This window comes from Bacillus rossius, chromosome 1 (assembly GCF_032445375.1).
Source record: "Bacillus rossius redtenbacheri isolate Brsri chromosome 1, Brsri_v3, whole genome shotgun sequence".
NCBI lineage: Eukaryota > Metazoa > Arthropoda > Insecta > Phasmatodea > Bacillidae > Bacillus > Bacillus rossius.
The window spans coordinates 69,508,034-69,530,645 of NC_086330.1; the positions used below are offsets into that span (position 1 = coordinate 69,508,034).

Consider the following 22,612-nt stretch of genomic DNA (forward strand, 5'->3'; position numbering starts at 1 on the left):
TTAGGGATTTCATAAGAATACAGAGATAAATGTGTTAGGAAAAGAAAAGGATATAATTTTAAACTAGTCGGGAGATAAATGACTAAAACAGTAACACAAAATTTTATTAGAAACAAAATTTTAAATTTGTAAATGAATAAACTGCACAAAGTATAGCTAATATATGTGTATTCATTTTTAATATATTACCATTGCCACACTTAGGTACTGACAGAATATAAATTTATTGTTAAAATATATGTGTAAATAATCCAGCTTCTGAATAACGTTATAAGTTCAAATGAAACAAAGGTAATTAATACACACACAATAATGCCAATTGTCAAAAACCCTTTATTTTTCTTGACCTTCCCTGAAAAGTCTTACAGCCTTATAAATTGCTAGCGATAGAGATACACTTGAAACACGATACACTCGTGTGCTGCTCCTCACTTGACCTCCAGCACGAAGGTCCTGATCTGCATGGGTCGCAGGGAGACTTCCAGAGAGTCCCCGGGGCTCGAGGTCGCCTCCTCCTGCCTGGCGGCGGGAGGATCAGTGCGCCACTGCATCCTCCGAGTGGCCGACAACCACTGGTTGCCGTCCAGAGTCGTCTCTCGCGCAGACACCACCGTCATGGTCGAGAAAAATTCCTGCGACAGCCACATCACACTCGCTACTCTCCAGGCTGTCCTGCGACAGTCACGGCGCACTCACTACTCTCTAGACTGCCCTGCGACAGTCACGGCACACTCACTTCTCTCTATACTGTCCTGCGACAGTCACGGCGCACTCACTACTCTCTATACTGTCCTGCGACAGTCACGGCACACTCACTACTCTCTAGACTGCCCTGCGACAGTCATGGCACACTCACTACTCTCTAGACTGCCCTGCAACTGTTACAGTTCACTCGCTACTCTCAAGGCAGTCCTGCGACAGTCACGGCACACTCACTACTCTCTAGACTGCCCTGCAACTGTTACAGTTCACTCGCTACTCTCAAGGCAGTCCTGCGACAGTCACGGCACACTCGCTACTCTCTATACTGTCCTGCGACAGTCACGGCACACTCGCTACTCTCTATACTGTCCTGCGACAGTCACGGCACACTCGCTACTCTCTAGGCTGTCCTGCGACAGTCACGGCACACTCACTACTCTCTATACTGTCCTGCGACAGTCACGGCACACTCGCTACTCTCTATACTGTCCTGCGACAGTCACGGCACACTCGCTACTCTCTATACTGTCCTGCGACAGTCACGGCACACTCGCTACTCTCTAGGCTGTCCTGCGACAGTCACGGCACACTCACTACTCTCTATACTGTCCTGCGACAGTCACGGTACACCCACTACTCTCTAGACTGTCCTTTGAGAGTCACGGCACACTCACTACTCTCTAGACTGTCCTTTGAGAGTCACGGCACACTCACTTCTCTTTAGACTGTCCTGCGACAGTCACGTTAAACTCACTTCTCTCTAGACTGTCCTGCGACAGTCACGTCACACTCACTTCTCTCTATACTGTCCTGCGACAGTCACGGCACACTCGCTACTCTCTATACTGTCCTGCGACAGTCACGGCACACTCACTTCTCTCTATACTGTCCTGCGACAGTCACGGCACACTCGCTACTCTCTATACTGTCCTGCGACAGTCACGGCACACTCGCTACTCTCTATACTGTCCTGCGACAGTCACGGCACACTCGCTACTCTCTAGGCTGTCCTGCGACAGTCACGGCACACTCACTACTCTCTATACTGTCCTGCGACAGTCACGGTACACCCACTACTCTCTAGACTGTCCTTTGAGAGTCACGGCACACTCACTTCTCTTTAGACTGTCCTGCGACAGTCACGTTAAACTCACTTCTCTCTAGACTGTCCTGCGACAGTCACGTCACACTCACTTCTCTCTATACTGTCCTGCGACAGTCACGGCACACTCGCTACTCTCTATACTGTCCTGCGACAGTCACGGCACACTCGCTACTCTCTATACTGTCCTGCGACAGTCACGGCACACTCGCTACTCTCTATACTGTCCTGCGACAGTCACGGCACACTCGCTACTCTGTATACTGTCCTGCGACAGTCACGGCACACTCACTACTCTCTATACTGTCCTTCGACAGTCACGGCACACTCGCTACTCTCTATACTGTCCTGAGACAGTCACGGCACACTCGCTACTCTCTATACTGTCCTGCGACAGTCACGGCACACTCGCTACTCTCTATGACTACACCTACCAAGCTACCAAATGGAACTGGTGTGGGTGGCCTTACATCTGAGGTTAAAATTTCCATAATCTATATATGTTGGTGAATCTGTTTTCGTTTACAATGAGACAACATTTTTCTTGAAATATGTTTTTATTAGTTTTTTTCTGACTTATTCAATACAGAGAAATAAATCATGTACCAACTAATTCAATAAACGGATCTACGTTTGTTTAATGAGCAAAATAACTAATTATATTCTCTCAACAAAATTCTGGAATGAGGAAATTAATCGTGATTGAGACTTAAAAAATAAGCTGCTAGTCCATATATAGGTTTAGAATATGGCCACATGAATATGTTCAAAATTCTTAGAAGAAAAAATTCACGATTCTGGTTAATAACTACAGTGTTAATGACTAACAGTGGGTGGCATAATAGTCCTGGATAATTTTGCCAAAAATAGAGTCAACTACATTTTATAGCATAAGTTTTAAAGGTATATTTTTTTAGCTCAATATAATTATAAAAATTACCGTGATATTAAACTAATTTTCAATTTCTAATTTGATTACTCACAAAATTTTCTGTAAGGGGTTATCGAAAACATTTGAAGTCAGGCACAAGATCACGGCCAAAAAATAGGATGTTTAGGATGTTGCTAGAGAATTATCTGTTTCAAGTATAGTTAGAAAATGGCTACCTTGAGTCAGTGGAAAATTTTCATACAACCGAGATTTCTCCTAAAACCTTGGCTGATTCGCGCTGTACAAAGTAAAGGTGGCCCTCGACCTTGAAGGTTAAAGAAATTGGCTGTCTTCTCACGATTGTGATGTACAGAACTGTATGATGGGATCATTTAAAGGGGTTAGAACTCTGCTAACGTTGATCACAATGCAGTATCTACTCTGGCTCACCTGCAGGTTGACGGTGACTGCCTGCGACAGGGAGCTGTCCTCGGACTTCTGGAAGATGTGCTCCAGTCGGAGGAGAACAGTGCCGTCCTTCCACGGCTCCAAGGTCAGCACGTGGACGTTGCGAGGCAGCGCTAGCTTCAGGCCTGACATCTGTGACATTAGGGCACAACCACGTTTAATAAATAATGATCGAATATCACATTAAGTCCTAACAATATTTTTGGAACGGATGGCCCCAGAAATGAATAATCCACTCACTTATTTCAATTAACTAGTAACCACGAGATTTTAATTTGACATTCTGCACAGGTAACTTAGCATAATAATGGTTTAGATAACTTTTGTTATTTCACCTTATTTTGAAAAATCAAACCTTTAACAAAAACAATTAACTTAACCTCCGCCTCCAGTGGTTTAGTAATATGCTTTTTGCTTGGTTCTTATTGATGTTATGCTTCTTTATACCCGTTCAGAGTGAAATATTAGTGAGCAATGGAAATGCAATAAAATGCGTGCCCAACACGGATGTAAATTTTTAACGAAGAAGTCACATGCGCATGTGCGTTTCTGCCATGCCCATGAACAGAAGTTGTCCAGTTGAGTGTGCTCTATGTGCCGACATTAAACAGAATACAGAATGTCAAACAAGTTAAAAACCTATTTACGACACATCGTTTAAAGTGCTTCCCAAGACTTGCATACACTTTTCAATTAGCAGTTGAAACTAAAGTTTCTTGAAAATTATAATATGGAAACTGTTTTCTATGAAACGCCAAAAATCTCCATAATTTATATTTGAACGTTCTACAAACACTGAAAATATCGATGCTGAAGTAAAATTATGTGATAAAATTAATAATTCAGGTTAACACCATTCATTCCAATAAATTTTGTTGACACGTAGGAATAAAATGTTTATTTTAAATTCTGATTATTAATGTACACTTAAAAAAGTAATGAAAAAGGTCGTCTTGTTGTACTGCTCTAAACCCACCATTTATGCGAGAAAATAAAATATGTAATATTTAGAACGAAATATTTCGACGCCTGGTAGGTGTGCAACACCCACAACACTCAGATTGAAACAGCTGCCTAAAATTACGGCCAATGAGTGTCCGGAGATGTAATGCAGGGCCGTCGAGAAAAATTAAGGGACCAAGGGATAATAATTTTGTCGGGCCTCTCCCTATTACTTAATAAACAACACTTCAAACCCCTAACTATTTAAAAAAATCAAAAGACAACAAACCTTTAAAAGATTATAATGTTGTGTAAATATGAAAACACTAAGTGATATTAAAACACATTAAAAAAAGTTTTAAAATATTTTTCTGAATAAATGATATTTTTTGTCTTTTTAAACCTTTAAAAAAATAACAAAATTTTAATTTTTAAAACTTAAAAATTAACTTAATACCGAACAACTTAAAATATATCATACTTAATACTGAACAATTTAAAAATCAATAATTATTTAAAATTACTTTTTAGGTTTTACAATCAGTAAAAATTTCAATAAAAAGAATTAAAATTCAATGTTGGCACAAGTCTTGATTCAATGCATCATTTTCCTAGATAAGAAAGTCTTTGTTGATCCATTGTTGGCCTCAGGTAGTTCTTTACTCTGCTAAGCATACTTAAATATATCTGTGCTTGAGCGACAGAAACAGGAAGTATGATGCAAAATATGCGCAGCACAACACACATTTTCGGAAATAAATTAACAATATTGAGTTCTGTTAATTTGTATAGAAAAATTAGAGGCTGTACAGTAGATTTAGAAATATTTGTCATCTAAATCATGAAAACAATGTCCACTTTTAAACAAATTATTTGCCCCTTTATTTTGTTTTTCATTTGCGATGGATGAAATAAAACAATATGAAATACATTTGTGTGATATATGTTAGCATTTTCTTATTTTTTATGCTTATCTTTCTGCTTTCGAGCACCTGATTTACATCAGTATTCGGTAATTTTCTATAAAATTTGGTATAGTGCATTTTACGTGACTTTCAATTTTTAAACAAATCGAAAAAAATTTAAAAAAAAGTGGCATATTGATGAGCTCGAAATATCTGCTCTCATATTTTTAACTCCGAAAAATATTGTACTTGATAAATATTAAATATATCAGATAAAAATTAATTTTTAAGCTACTCTATTTATTATCTGCATGTTGCATCGATGCACACCACTATTTATTGCTTGAAATTTCGGATCGTTGTACTTACAGGCCATTTAATTAATGTTCTAAGCAAACTGGAGACAACTGGATCGATAAAACACAAACATATATGTCAAACGATTATGCGTCGCCAAATATATGTAACACGCTAAATCTGAATGAACGCTTAGACAAATCAAGGAACGTAAATAAATCAGAGTTACGGCTGCAACACAGAATATGTCCCGCTCATTATCTTGAAACAACATCTGCCTCACGCAACATCCACCTGTCGTGGCCGGCAGATGTTTCATTCACCTTATGTTTTTCACACTCCGCCACTAAGCGATACCCAAGCCTTATTTTCATCTTAAATGAAACAAAACATGTTGTCTCTCCTTGTAGTCCGTTATCATAACTTTTTTCCAGGCAGATTTGCTCATACAAAATTTTATGGCCACGATTGTAAACATTAAATGAGCTTTTGTAAAACTTTCCGTCCTGCTATCAGAGTAAATTAATGCATTAAAAAGTCTTGAAATGTATCCTGGCTCATTGATGCTGGGCCTCGGATGCCCCCCCTCCCCAATCAACTATCAAGAAGATCCTGGAGGGTTCACACAAATGAAAGTATTTCGAAGAAAACATTGAACAAATAACTAAACTTAAAAACTTCAGGCGTAACTTGAAGTACATTAAAGGTGAATGCTAAACAAAACATATGTGTCATCAAACACCACATGAGAAAAATGTAGTTACACCTTTATTTGTGAGGAACGATTTCGCCAAAGAACATCCTAGAATTTTCAATTTAAGTTATGTGAACTATTCAACCTATGGTATATCATTTAATATCTGGATTTTGCATTTTTCTGGAAGTGTTTAACAGCTGCCCGCACTTACAGCAACATAAATACAACTACTTAGTGCTAGTCAGTGCTATGATTACATTATGTATTCCAACGGTAAATGGAAATTCAGTTTCCAGCGGCTGTCTCTTGAAGTGCGGTTACTTCCATAATTTGAATGCATTCATCACACTTAACACGCTAAATATTGTAAACTGTTACACATAAAGCAATTTTTTTTTAACTTACAAGTTATGATTAATGACAATATATATTTTCAGAAATAAAGACGTGACTACATTTTTCTTTAATGATGTTTGATGAAACGTATGGTTTGTTAAACATTCACGTTTTTGTGCTATAAGTTACGTCTGCAATTGGTTTATTTTAATAATTAGTTCAATGATTTCTTTGAAATAACTTCATTTGCATGTACATCCGTTACAATGAATGCTTCTAATTTTAGGCATCTTATTAAACTGAGTGTTTTGATGTTGCACATCTGCTAGTCGTCAATTTTTTTTGTTTTGAATTTTATTTTAGTTTCTTCGGAAAACAATCGGGTGTATGGTAGTACGACAAGGCAACTTTTTTGGGTCTTTTGACACGTATATTATAATTAGCCTTTAAAAATCACATTATTATTCCTCGTCACCCAATTTATCTTTTAGTGTATTCTGAGTGATATTTAACTGTGATAAAATAAACTTTTTAATAGTTAAAAAATCGGTTTTCTAAAAAGTAGATTACGCTTACTTTCATATATACGTTTTATTTAAATTTGGCTCTATGGACAACTGTGATAAAATGAACCTTTACCTTTAAACAATTTTAAAAGTTTTGTTTTAAGAATTTAATTTAATTTCTTAGTTATATTAAGTTTTCATTAAATGGAACAAAATTTACAAAAGGTCCAAATTCCATCTTTTTTCCGGTACCTAAAGGGAAACTAAAGAAAAAAACCATTCCAATATTAGAAAATTCACATCTTCTGCTTTTGTGGAATTGGTGATAAATGTTGCCCAATTGTATCCCATATTTTACCATTCAAAGGTTAATTCTAAGTATTTATAATAATTTTATCTATCATTCAAAATATCATATCATGCTACCGTAGATGCATATATGCACATATATATAAGCTCATTATAAATATACATATATAAATGATTATATTTATATGTTATATTCGTTTCTAGTTTTTACCAACTGATTAGTAAATTTAGAGATAAATTCATATGTTTACAGAATTAATTTACTCCTTTTGTACTTCTCATGAATTTTTTTTTTTTTTTTGAAAAGTAGTGAAGAGAAGGGTTTGTTGCTTTTGGTGTCCATATTTTTATCAAATATATTAAATTTCCTTTTGTGTAGCTTCGAAGATGTGATTAATTCAAAATAAAAAAAAATTGGTTGTCTGTAAAGTCGGTTTACGGACGTTAGTTAAACGTGACAACGTCATAACAAAACATTGATGAAATGATTGCATACTTTTATGAATAAAATTGAATCATTTTTATTGAATTATCACTATTTTGAATGGATACAAAAATGAGTGAAATATAATAGTAGTATATGAATGGGCATCCGACGGCAGGCTTCAGGGTGTGGATTGATGATTGTCGGTCCGCCATCTTGGATTGTGACGTCACGGCGGCCATCTTGGATGCAGCGTAACGGGACACAACGTAACGGGACACAACGTAACGGGACACAACATAAGGGGAAACAACGTAACGGGACACAACGTAACGGGACACAACGTAACGGGACACAGCGTAACGGGACATAACATAACGGGACAAGTAGATCACGGCTGCCATCTTGGATCCGCCATCTTGGATCCGCCATTTTGGATGATGTCATTTTGTTTTCTCGAACATCCCGACATTTTGTTTGCCGCCATATTGGATGATGACGTCACCGTTGCAATTTCCGTTACGGCCGCCATCTTTAACTTTTTTATTTATTATCCGAATTTAATGAAATTTTTTTTAAAAAAATTATAAAAAAATTTAAATAACATAAATTTAATAAAATATTTATAAAAAACAAACATTATCGACACGGAACTCGGAGTCCTCGGTTCGAACCCGACGGGTGCAAAAAAATTAAAAATGGCGACCGATCCTTCCCCCCACGGTGGGTGCTGGCATACTGACCCCCACCACTTAGGTCAAAGTATACATATCTTCACCTAGTATGATGTCATGTCCGCCATCTTGAAATCTGGACGCCATCTTGAAAATCTTTATTTATTATCCGATTTTAATGAAAAAAATTCCAAAATTTTTCAAAAAATTAATGTATTTGAATTCTGTATGATTATATCGATGTACGTCCTTGGTTCGATTCCCGACGAGAGTAAACGGTCGATCCTTCCTCCATGAAAGCTACCTAGACTGATCTACCACCACCAGTACAAAGGTTTATATCATCAACTGGTATGACGACACGTCCGCCATCTTGTCTTCATCCGCTGGAGTCCACCATCTTGTTTTCGTCTGCTAGAGTGTGCCGATACCATGTAGTATAATTATCTGGTCACCATACTTTTGTCCTCAACTGTTGACATTGATCATTGACCTTGGCCTTTGACCTTGACCTTGAAATTTGACCTTGACCTTGAAATTTAACCTTGACCTTGAAATTTGACCTTGACCTTGAAATTTGACCTTGACCTTGAAATTTGACCTTGACCTTGAAATTTGACCTTGACCTTGAAATTTGACCTTGACATTGAAATTTGACTTTGTCCTCGAAATTTGACTTTGTCCTTGTCGACCATCATGGATCCGACATTTTATGTTCAGTAGATGCTACCAGGAGCTACCACCTGCTGGAGTATGCCATCTTGTGTGTGTGTACTCGTATTATAGAGTACATTTCCATCTGGATAATTTTATTCTAACCCGCTACAGTGCAGTAATCATTTATTACTGTGACACACGCCATCTTGAAATTTGGACGCCATCTTGAAAATCCGTAATTTTAATGCTAGAGATTCGGGAAAAAGTTCAAAATTCATTAAATAATTCACTCATTAAAGTAATGATTGATTAGATCGATTCCCGTCCTTGGTTCGACCATTGACCGATACCAATCAACTTTAATTTTAAAAAATACCACAAAAGCGACAGGTTTGAGAAAATAAAAAACCACCACAAGTTCTTTTAAAAACTTTTATTACATACATTCTAATCTACTACAAGTACATAATAAACACAGACAAAGTACTAAAGTCTTGTGGATTCCTCGATTCAAACAGTCTTCTTATTGTACGGACAAAGCCTTTTACATGACTTTAAATGTCTATACGATCCGTTCATCACCGCAGCCAGAGACGGACTGAAGTTCATATCACCAGGGTCCCACTTATATATTCTCATTTGCTGGTACAACACACGAGTCAAAACAATAACCATGTTCATTATACTTCTCGGAGCATTTTTTATAATGAAGATGTAAGCTATCAAGACGTGAAATTAGTTTTTTGCACTTATTGCACTGAAATTGTATTCTTTTAACATTATTAGAACAACTGCTTCTTTCATGTCTGCGAGCATTTGAGGTAATAGTAAATGATGCGTCACAGTATTTGCACCGACGCAATGTATGCTTTTCATTAGTGGAAGAATCCATTGCTGACGATGAAACTTCGGATGATGGTGGTATCACATCTGTTGAAATCTCCTCCAATGTTGACGTCGTCGTTGCCAACGGGATCTGCACCTTCTCCATCGTAGCTGCCGTCAAGGTTCCCGTAGACGATGGTACAACCTCCGAGTTCGACGTTAAAGACGGTAAAGATGCCATCGAGGTCTCAAGAACAGCTAATTGACACGTCTTATGCACCAGAAGAAACAAACTAGGTGATCCTTACACCGCCGACGTCAGTAACTAACTGAGCGTCCTGCTGTCTAGGACTCGCTTATATACATGCACCGGATGGAATAATACGCTAGTCAAATCAAGAACCATTTACAATAATACTAGAGTCAAATCTACAAATTAAAAAAGAGGATCATTTGATCGAAAAAAAAATTCGATCTCTCCAATATACGCCAGGCTCCAAGAGCTACAATTCACGTCATCAGATCCATCTAAATTTTGCTCCTATGCTTCAATTGACCATTAGCTGCAAGTGCTCCAACAGATCCATCAGCTCCAACACGTAATGTACGCAATGTACGCACAATACATGCAATTTACATGCAATAAATGTAATGATCACTCAGTACACACAGGAAACGGAACGTACACACAGTACACACAGGAAACGGAACGTACACACAATACACACAGGAAACGAAACGTACACACAGTACACACAGGAAACGAAACGTACACACAGTACACACAGGAAGCGGAACGTACACACAGGAAACGGAACGTACACACAGTACACACAGGAAACGAAACGTACACACAGTACAAACAGGAAACGAAACGTACACACAGTACACACAGGAAGCGGAACGTACACACAGTACACACAGGAAACGGAACGTACACACAGTACACACAGGAAACGGAACGTACACACAATACACACAGGAAACGGAACGTACACACAGTACACACAGGAAACGGAACGTACACACAATACACACAGGAAACGGAACGTACACACAGTACACACAGGAAACGGAACGTACACACAGTACACACAGGAAACGAAACGTACACACAATACACACAGGAAACGATACGTACACACAGTACACACAGGAAACGAAACGTATACACACAGTACACACAGGAAACGAAACGTACACACAATACACACAGGAAACGATACGTACACACAGTACACACAGGAAACGAAACGTATACACACAGTACACACAGGAAACGGAACGTACACACAGTACACACAAGAAAAGGAACGTACACACAGTACACACAGGAAACGGAACGTACACACAGTACACACAGGAAACGGATCGTATACACAGTACACACAGGAAACAGAACGTACACACAGGAAACGAAACGTACACACAGTACACACAGAAAACGGAACGTACACACACTACACACAGAAAACGGAACGTACACACAGGAAACGAAACGTACACACAGTACACACAGGAAAGGAAACGTATACACACATTACACACATTAAACGGAATGATCACACATACATTAGCGGAAACACACAGGCTTAGTTGGAAATCAGAATACTAGAAACAAAAACATTAAATTTTTACTTTCAATATTTAATTACTTCTCAACATTACACAAATACAAGTAAAAGAAACCATTATTGTATGTAGCCAGCTTTCCTCAGTTCTTTGAGTATGAAGGATATTTCTTTGATGCACGAATAGTTTCCTGCACAAAGCGAGTCATGTAGAAGTCTTAGCCGGTCAACCAATATGTTTGGATCTTTCCATGATGTGTAATCAATCTCTTCTACCACCATCTTACTTGCTTGTTTATTATAAATACTGTTAATATCACAATCGTCCCTGTGATCATAATAAGCATTATCAGATTTATTTTTTATAACACGACGTTTCCATCGTTTCGGTCTCAGGACATCGCCACATTCTTCGATCTTGTCAGCTCTAGGTGCTTCATCACAGTCTATGCCTTTGTCAACAGCCTCAGAGTCACTGTTACAATCACTGTAGAAGACATCCTCTTCACCCATATTACCGTATGAATTCGCTATCGATGATGTCGAAGTGTCTTCATCGTCTTCATGCTTCCTTTTTAGGAGTCCATCATTTTTACAAAGAATGGAGGATCTACTGAATATAGGTTTGAATGTATTCTCACTTTTCACGGTGTTGATACTTCCATTAGTTTCAGTCTTCCCGAAGCCATTAGCATCCTTCAATTTATGTTCTTCCTCACAATCGGGTGAGCTAATACCATCACGCTCAGGACAAGGAAAATTATTGTCGTAATGCAGATCACTCTTCTTTAGTCTAGTGGATCCATCGGTGTCCTCTATGCCATAAGTAGTCTTCACTTTACATGTTCTACCATGTCTTTTTAAGCTGTCAATTCGTGTTAACAACCTGCTACAACGATTACAGCTTAACATGTTGCGTAGTGGGTTTCTAGCACAATCATTCTTCTCATGACGTCTAGCATTCCTTCTCATGGCAAAATCCTTGCCACAGTATCTACAGCGGCTTCCTTCCGATTCAGCTGCAGATAACAAACCACGATCCATGGTAGCTTCTGTGACTAATGTTAGATACAAACTGTCAGTTTTCTCCAATTGGAACCATTTCTTAAATAGAGTTTTTGAAATGTTTCATCAGCGAGAGTTAAGTTATCTAATGCAAAGAAAATTGATGCAAGTAGTTCTGGCTGTCGTCATCAGATGTCGCTACGTGTTGCTTGTAGGTAAATAATATCTATTTCATTAATGTGGGATGTGTAACGCTCACTATCGATCGCAAAGGGAGGTTGGCTTCGATAGTATCCAAGGAGAAAAAAAGTTCGTCCTTCCTGCTAGTGCTTCTCAGATTTCTCACGGTCCACCATCTTGGATTGTGACGTCACGGCGGCCATCTTGGATGGGTGTGACTTTGACCTTTGACCGAAACCTCAGAAATGATCGCAAGCACACGGATTAACCATCAAAATATTGATAAGAATAATCAGGAGCACACGGAGAAAACCATCATAATATTGGCAAGAATAATCAGGAGCACACGGAGAAAACCGACACAAGTTTTCTTTGATATCATAAAAATATAAAAAAAAAATTAATAAAAAATTAAAAATAAAAACGAAAAAAAAAATCAAACATTCTGGCTTGTACTAGAACTCTATCTTTGTTCAACAATGAGAAGTTCACAAGCTAGCAGAATGTTTGATTTTTTTTTCGTTTTTATTTTTAATTTTTTATTAATTTTTTTTTATATTTTTATGATATCAAAGAAAACTTGTGTCGGTTTTCTCCGTGTGCTCCTGATTATTCTTGCCAATATTATGATGGTTTTCTCCGTGTGCTCCTGATTATTCTTATCAATATTTTGATGGTTAATCCGTGTGCTTGCGATCATTCCTGAGGTTTCGGTCAAAGGTCAAAGTCACACCCATCCAAGATGGCCGCCGTGACGTCACAATCCAAGATGGTGGACCGTGAGAAATCTGAGAAGCACTAGCAGGAAGGACGAACTTTTTTTCTCCTTGGATACTATCGAAGCCAACCTCCCTTTGCGATCGATAGTGAGCGTTACGCATCCCACATTAATGAAATAGATATTATTTACCTACAAGCAACACGTAGCGACATCTGATGACGACAGCCAGAACTACTTGCATCAATTTTCTTTGCATTAGATAACTTAACTCTCGCTGATGAAACATTTCAAAAACTCTATTTAAGAAATGGTTCCAATTGGAGAAAACTGACAGTTTGTATCTAACATTAGTCACAGAAGCTACCATGGATCGTGGTTTGTTATCTGCAGCTGAATCGGAAGGAAGCCGCTGTAGATACTGTGGCAAGGATTTTGCCATGAGAAGGAATGCTAGACGTCATGAGAAGAATGATTGTGCTAGAAACCCACTACGCAACATGTTAAGCTGTAATCGTTGTAGCAGGTTGTTAACACGAATTGACAGCTTAAAAAGACATGGTAGAACATGTAAAGTGAAGACTACTTATGGCATAGAGGACACCGATGGATCCACTAGACTAAAGAAGAGTGATCTGCATTACGACAATAATTTTCCTTGTCCTGAGCGTGATGGTATTAGCTCACCCGATTGTGAGGAAGAACATAAATTGAAGGATGCTAATGGCTTCGGGAAGACTGAAACTAATGGAAGTATCAACACCGTGAAAAGTGAGAATACATTCAAACCTATATTCAGTAGATCCTCCATTCTTTGTAAAAATGATGGACTCCTAAAAAGGAAGCATGAAGACGATGAAGACACTTCGACATCATCGATAGCGAATTCATACGGTAATATGGGTGAAGAGGATGTCTTCTACAGTGATTGTAACAGTGACTCTGAGGCTGTTGACAAAGGCATAGACTGTGATGAAGCACCTAGAGCTGACAAGATCGAAGAATGTGGCGATGTCCTGAGACCGAAACGATGGAAACGTCGTGTTATAAAAAATAAATCTGATAATGCTTATTATGATCACAGGGACGATTGTGATATTAACAGTATTTATAATAAACAAGCAAGTAAGATGGTGGTAGAAGAGATTGATTACACATCATGGAAAGATCCAAACATATTGGTTGACCGGCTAAGACTTCTACATGACTCGCTTTGTGCAGGAAACTATTCGTGCATCAAAGAAATATCCTTCATACTCAAAGAACTGAGGAAAGCTGGCTACATACAATAATGGTTTCTTTTACTTGTATTTGTGTAATGTTGAGAAGTAATTAAATATTGAAAGTAAAAATTTAATGTTTTTGTTTCTAGTATTCTGATTTCCAACTAAGCCTGTGTGTTTCCGCTAATGTATGTGTGATCATTCCGTTTAATGTGTGTAATGTGTGTATACGTTTCCTTTCCTGTGTGTACTGTGTGTACGTTTCGTTTCCTGTGTGTACGTTCCGTTTTCTGTGTGTAGTGTGTGTACGTTCCGTTTTCTGTGTGTACTGTGTGTACGTTTCGTTTCCTGTGTGTACGTTCTGTTTCCTGTGTGTACTGTGTATACGATCCGTTTCCTGTGTGTACTGTGTGTACGTTCCGTTTCCTGTGTGTACTGTGTGTACGTTCCTTTTCTTGTGTGTACTGTGTGTACGTTCCGTTTCCTGTGTGTACTGTGTGTATACGTTTCGTTTCCTGTGTGTACTGTGTGTACGTATCGTTTCCTGTGTGTATTGTGTGTACGTTTCGTTTCCTGTGTGTACTGTGTGTATACGTTTCGTTTCCTGTGTGTACTGTGTGTACGTATCGTTTCCTGTGTGTATTGTGTGTACGTTTCGTTTCCTGTGTGTACTGTGTGTACGTTCCGTTTCCTGTGTGTACTGTGTGTACGTTCCGTTTCCTGTGTGTATTGTGTGTACGTTCCGTTTCCTGTGTGTACTGTGTGTACGTTCCGTTTCCTGTGTGTATTGTGTGTACGTTCCGTTTCCTGTGTGTACTGTGTGTACGTTCCGTTTCCTGTGTGTACTGTGTGTACGTTCCGCTTCCTGTGTGTACTGTGTGTACGTTTCGTTTCCTGTTTGTACTGTGTGTACGTTTCGTTTCCTGTGTGTACTGTGTGTACGTTCCGTTTCCTGTGTGTACGTTCCGCTTCCTGTGTGTACTGTGTGTACGTTTCGTTTCCTGTGTGTACTGTGTGTACGTTTCGTTTCCTGTGTGTATTGTGTGTACGTTCCGTTTCCTGTGTGTACTGTGTGTACGTTCCGTTTCCTGTGTGTACTGAGTGATCATTACATTTATTGCATGTAAATTGCATGTATTGTGCGTACATTGCGTACATTACGTGTTGGAGCTGATGGATCTGTTGGAGCACTTGCAGCTAATGGTCAATTGAAGCATAGGAGCAAAATTTAGATGGATCTGATGACGTGAATTGTAGCTCTTGGAGCCTGGCGTATATTGGAGAGATCGAATTTTTTTTTCGATCAAATGATCCTCTTTTTTAATTTGTAGATTTGACTCTAGTATTATTGTAAATGGTTCTTGATTTGACTAGCGTATTATTCCATCCGGTGCATGTATATAAGCGAGTCCTAGACAGCAGGACGCTCAGTTAGTTACTGACGTCGGCGGTGTAAGGATCACCTAGTTTGTTTCTTCTGGTGCATAAGACGTGTCAATTAGCTGTTCTTGAGACCTCGATGGCATCTTTACCGTCTTTAACGTCGAACTCGGAGGTTGTACCATCGTCTACGGGAACCTTGACGGCAGCTACGATGGAGAAGGTGCAGATCCCGTTGGCAACGACGACGTCAACATTGGAGGAGATTTCAACAGATGTGATACCACCATCATCCGAAGTTTCATCGTCAGCAATGGATTCTTCCACTAATGAAAAGCATACATTGCGTCGGTGCAAATACTGTGACGCATCATTTACTATTACCTCAAATGCTCGCAGACATGAAAGAAGCAGTTGTTCTAATAATGTTAAAAGAATACAATTTCAGTGCAATAAGTGCAAAAAACTAATTTCACGTCTTGATAGCTTACATCTTCATTATAAAAAATGCTCCGAGAAGTATAATGAACATGGTTATTGTTTTGACTCGTGTGTTGTACCAGCAAATGAGAATATATAAGTGGGACCCTGGTGATATGAACTTCAGTCCGTCTCTGGCTGCGGTGATGAACGGATCGTATAGACATTTAAAGTCATGTAAAAGGCTTTGTCCGTACAATAAGAAGACTGTTTGAATCGAGGAATCCACAAGACTTTAGTACTTTGTCTGTGTTTATTATGTACTTGTAGTAGATTAGAATGTATGTAATAAAAGTTTTTAAAAGAACTTGTGGTGGTTTTTTATTTTCTCAAACCTGTCGCTTTTGTGGTATTTTTTAAAATTAAAGTTGATTGGTATCGGTCAATGGTCGAACCAAGGACGGGAATCGATCTAATCAATCATTACTTTAATGAGTGAATTATTTAATGAATTTTGAACTTTTTCCCGAATCTCTAGCATTAAAATTACGGATTTTCAAGATGGCGTCCAAATTTCAAGATGGCGTGTGTCACAGTAATAAATGATTACTGCACTGTAGCGGGTTAGAATAAAATTATCCAGATGGAAATGTACTCTATAATACGAGTACACACACACAAGATGGCATACTCCAGCAGGTGGTAGCTCCTGGTAGCATCTACTGAACATAAAATGTCGGATCCATGATGGTCGACAAGGACAAAGTCAAATTTCGAGGACAAAGTCAAATTTCAATGTCAAGGTCAAATTTCAAGGTCAAGGTCAAATTTCAAGGTCAAGGTCAAATTTCAAGGTCAAGGTCAAATTTCAAGGTCAAGGTCAAATTTCAAGGTCAAGGTCAAATTTCAAGGTCAAGTTTAAATTTCAAGGTCAAGGTCAAATTTCAAGGTCAAGGTCAAAGGCCAAGGTCAATGATCAATGTCAACAGTTGAGGAAAAAAGTATGGTGACCAGATAATTATACTACATGGTATCGGCACACTCTAGCAGACGAAAACAAGATGGTGGACTCCAGCGGATGAAGACAAGATGGCGGACGTGTCGTCATACCAGTTGATGATATAAACCTTTGTACTGGTGGTGGTAGATCAGTCTAGGTAGCTTTCATGGAGGAAGGATCGACCGTTTACTCTCGTCGGGAATCTAACCAAGGACGTACATCGATATAATCATACAGAATTCAAATACATTAATTTTTTGAAAAATTTTGGAATTTTTTTCATTAAAATCGGATAATAAATAAAGATTTTCAAGATGGCGTCCAGATTTCAAGATGGCGGACATGACATCATACTAGGTGAAGATATGTATACTTTGACCTAAGTGGTGGGGGTCAGTATGCCAGCACCCACCGTGGGGGGAAGGATCGGTCGCCATTTTTAATTTTTTTGCACCCGTCGGGTTCGAACCGAGGACTCCGAGCTCCGTGTCGATAATGTTTGTTTTTTATAAATATTTTATTAAATTTATGTTATTTAAATTTTTTTATAATTTTTTTAAAAAAAATTTCATTAAATTCGGATAATAAATAAAAAAGTTAAAGATGGCGGCCGTAACGGAAATTGCAACGGTGACGTCATCATCCAATATGGCGGAAAACAAAATGTCGGGATGTTCGAGAAAACAAAATGACATCATCCAAAATGGCGGATCCAAGATGGCGGATCCAAGATGGCAGCCGTGATCTACTTGTCCCGTTATGTTATGTCCCGTTACGCTGTGTCCCGTTACGTTGTGTCCCGTTACGTTGTGTCCCGTTACGTTGTGTCCCGTTACGTTGTGTCCCGTTACGCTGCATCCAAGATGGCCGCCGTGACGTCACAATCCAAGATGGCGGACCGACAATCATCAATCCACACCCTGAAGCCTGCCGTCGGATGCCCATTCATATACTACTTATAATCTACAATTTAATTGATAAATTTACTTTTATTTGCACTCATTAATTCAAATATGTTTATTACTTTAACGAACAGATTATTTTTAATATAAATTTTATACATACCTATTTGCTATTTAACTTCAAGATCGTCGAGAATGTTTTACGCTTTTTCGTAATTACACATTTAACGACGAAGTTTGCTCGTCGTGAAATTAAACGTAGAATTTAATAAAAATGCTCTTGCAGTTAGTAAAATAATTATTAGTAAGTTTAAGAAATAATTTCGGCTTTAATCTCCAACCCAGACGCTCGTGGTGCGCTGGGACCATAATTAAAATTCGTCGAGAATATTTTAAGTTTTTATGTCTTCCAGTGCTTAAAATGATATGCGATTGTGGCCCCGGGCACGAAATTTTATTTATAATTCATTAATAATAACGCCCCTCGCTATAAACAAAGAAAATATGTATTAACGAGTGTCTGGTTGCCGCGCAAGCGGGTAGATAGCGCGATTCGTTCGGTTCACGTCCGTCACCGTAGATGGCAGAACCGTAAGGGAATAATATTATTTCGTTTTTATAATACGATTTTATAACAAATACGCATCCCAAATACACCAAACTTATTTATAATGTGTTTCAATATTTTTTCAAACATTGTGTAAAAGATCCCGAGTGTAATTTGAATTATTATGTGTAACTGTAAAACACCATTGTTCGTACAAAAACGTATTTGAAAATTCAACATTACTTTTAAATAACCGTACCGATCGTGCTGAAAATCGGTGAAATATCGTTAAATTACATAATATTAATAATTCAAACGACGAAAACATGACTGAAAAGTCAAATCGATGGTTGTTCTAATCGAGTGGAAGAGAGATGCGGCGCAAGCGTACAATGAGCGTAACGGGACACATCGTAGTGGGACAATGTTCGTTACGGGACACTTTTTCGTGCGTGCAGCCGGCGTTCATCGATTTATTAGACATTGTCACATCAAAACTTTTCACTTCCACATCAGTCAAATAAAAAAATAATACAATTTATAAACTTTAATGTTTTTTTAATCTATACTCAGTTTTATACTTCCTTCTCTAGTAAAGTTAGAAGTGGTGAATATTTATCCAAAAAAAATAAACCTTTTTGAAACTCCTTAAATATTTTTGAACAATTGTAAAGAAAACCATAACAGTTTTATTATGTTGGTTTTTAGAATACAATATTTTAAGTTATGCTTGCTTAGGTAAAGAATGTTTTTTTAATGTGTCTTTCACTTATCGAATTATCATATCGTTTGACCGACTGAGAAAATTTCATAGCCAGAAAAAAAAAAATCAGGGATAGCATTGACCAAGGGATAATCTATGTATCTGTCAAATATATGTTGTCACATTTCAGAATACTTTGGTATAGCCGCCTGTAAATGTCTGTCATTGTTGGCGCAGGCTGGTTGTGTCGCCACAGCTGCACGGGGGCGCAACTCGGAGACGGGAGCGCAACTCGGAGACGGGAGCGCTTGGCGGGTGAGGGCTGTGGTTGCGCTGGCGCCGCACGTACCAAAGTGTGGCTCGTGCTGACGTTTCTGGGTCGCTCTGTGGCGAAACATGGGGCTTTGTCCCTCGGAGCGCGAGCGACGTAGGCCCCACTCAGCAAGTCTGTGCCCTGATTACGAAATTTGGGGATGGCGGGCCGAAACCTTCTGGAAGGGGGAGCTAGGATTTTAATTAGGAATGAGTGGGTTCCTCAGGGCTCACTCCGGCGATGGTCGACGGAAACGAGTTCGGGAGTTCGAGATATAGAGGCACTACTGGACGGGCTGTGGCCCCGTGATGAATAATTCGAAGACTTTGAAGAGAACGGGAAATCGTAGATACAAGGGACCCCCCTTGTCAAAGTAAGTCTCTCTAGTTTAAGACTATTGCAGTATTAAAGTGTCCTTTTTTTAGCTAACTTTAATGCTAGTAAAAGTTACGGTGAGTAAAGGTTTTGATATACTTTCTTGTTCATTGGTCGTAAGGGTAAGTGTAGCTGGGTTAATGATGAAGAAATTTTACGTCACCTAATTTTAAACTTTTCTTTATGTAAAGACTGACTGGAAAAGATCTTATAATATTAATTTTATTTTAAATAAATATTTGTTGTTTGAAACCTAGTGTTAAAGATTGTTTTTATGTACAAACTTAGGCTCTCATTTCTCTCCAGATATACAGTATGGGATGTAGAAACTAGATCTTTAGAGCCGGGTAGTAAAAGTATTTAGTAAGTTAAGATCGTTTATAATTAGTAGATACCTCCAAGCGAGTGCAGAAAGAGATTAGTAAAGTTGAACAATCCCCCCCCCCCCCCCTTCTTATCTTAGTACTGATTTTAAAGTCTTTTGATCCCATAATTCTATAGTACCTGTCTTCTATTTACCTCTATTCATTTGACTTATATTTTTTATTAAATAATTTAAACCCCTGTGCCACAATATTGTTATATCAATAAAAGGCTGACATACTCTGTTATACAAAATATTTTGGCAAAACTTTACCTCAGTAAAAGGTGTTAGTATACAGTCCATTGATTATTCTAACATTTGATATCTGTAAACTTAGCTAAAGTTACCTTCTTATTATCGCGCTGTTCGTGTAAAGGTATTATCTTTGAAATATTTGTGCAATGGGAGTGCATGACTTGATGTTAGCTTGATGTCAGCTAAGCAATGGCGTATGTCCAAAAGCTAACATCAAGTCATGCTCTCCCATTGCACAAATCTTTCAAAGATAATATCAATTCCCGGTATGGACCCGGTATGCATATTTCTCTGAGGAAGTTGGAAAAGAAAATGATTAATCTATCACAATGTTCCAATAACTTGACTTTTTTCTGTAAATGTCGCAGTAAGGGAGTCATTCCTAGAGGACTCACAGACAAATCCCCGGTCAACAACAAACGGGCAAAACAAATAACCCGGAAAGCCAGCCAAAAGCTACTGAGTGAAAGAATTGCCGCATATCACTGTCAAAATTCACATTTGAACAATGAAATTTCGGCACTACAGCTTGAAATTCATTCCATCCTTAATACTAAAGATTTCAATTGCATTTATCAGTCCATCACGAATCTTGTCCAAAAGAAGTCTCTACAGTGCAAAGAGAAGCAAAAAGATAAATTAGCCAAACTGACGAGTATGGTGAATACAAAAAAAAAACACATCCCACAACACAGAAAATTATCACTCTCGTTAATTCATCTTCAAGAAAGCTGTCCATTTAAAAAAAAAAAAGCTAAGCAATGGCGTATGTCCAAAAGCTAACATAAAGTCGTGTGAAGGTAGTGTGGGGATAGAGTATATCCGTGAGACTAGTTAAAGTAACATGTTCGTCACCGACCTGCTTCTCCCACTGGCCGGCGGCGCGGGGGCTGCTGAAGAAGAGCCATGGCGCCAGCAGTATCTCCTGGGCCAGCAGCCTCTCGCTGGAGATGGCCGAGGCGGTGTCGCCCAGCAACAGGTAGTGCTTGCCGCGCGCCACTAAGGGCTTGCCGTACGCCTGCTCGTTCAGCGCCTCGCCCACTCCGAAGGCGTCGTCGTGGAACAACCGACGGTGGACCTGCGACAACTCTGGCCACTTGTCTCCGTCGTCTCCATGCTTATGAGTAGAGACATGCAAAATTTTGCGGATTCATTTCGCGATAGTCTAGCATCAAAACAACCATACCTTCGTTACCGCTTCTGCGATTGCCCCACATTTTATCCGGGGAACTGTGAGCCAACGGGAAACACTAAACCAAGAAAGTGCCGAATTACGGACAGCCTAGTTGAGACGTCTCACGCGTCAGTAGCCAATGAACAGGTGTCATTTCCGCGAGTATTTAAAGGACTGTGGAGTCTATCCTAGAGGTCAATGAATCCGCGAATTTTGCAGGTCTCCACTTATGAAACTTTCAAATATCCCGTTTGCAGCTATTTAACTGCAATATTCTAAATCTGGCTTTTTTTTTTGTGATCACCCCAACGATGCAACCTGCAGGCAATCAGTGACATTCAGCAGTTAAGACCCAAGCACGCAAAATCTCTCCTAATATCTGCTTAGTGTTGCTATTGAAGAACCAAAAAAAAAAAGTTAAAATCACAAACCATGCTCTACAGTAAATACAAATCAAAAAAGGTATAATTTAAAACAATTCCTGTTTATACATATTGATTTACTAAATTACAGTGGAATATTCTAATTTTACCATATTAATTTTAATACATACATTACATTTTTAAAAATATTACAATTATGTAATTAATAGTTTAATATTGTGAGAAGTAAAAAAATGTAGTAGTGGGTATTAAACCCAAACCAGTGGATTTCCAATCAGGGCGCTTGAACACTGCGCCACGCCACCGACAAGACAATTCTTTAACAATATATCTTACACTCTACTTTAAAGTCTTTCGAGAGCTTTTTCTCGCTTCCTAGGGCCC

At 38.6% G+C, this 22,612-nt stretch overlaps 1 protein-coding gene across 1 annotated transcript in view; it reads right to left on the minus strand.

The window, feature by feature from the left end:
- Positions 1-313: 313 nt before the first annotated feature.
- Positions 314-22,612, minus strand: part of LOC134537422 (lysosomal alpha-mannosidase-like) — a 173,888-nt gene continuing 151,589 nt past the window's right edge. The window contains exons 15-17 of the mRNA XM_063377833.1: positions 21,531-21,749; positions 3,126-3,275; positions 314-632 (exon numbers count right to left, since the gene is read on the minus strand). Coding sequence (XP_063233903.1) covers positions 429-632; positions 3,126-3,275; positions 21,531-21,749 — 573 coding nt within the window. The 3' untranslated portion in view covers positions 314-428. The remainder of the gene's footprint in view (positions 633-3,125; positions 3,276-21,530; positions 21,750-22,612) is intronic.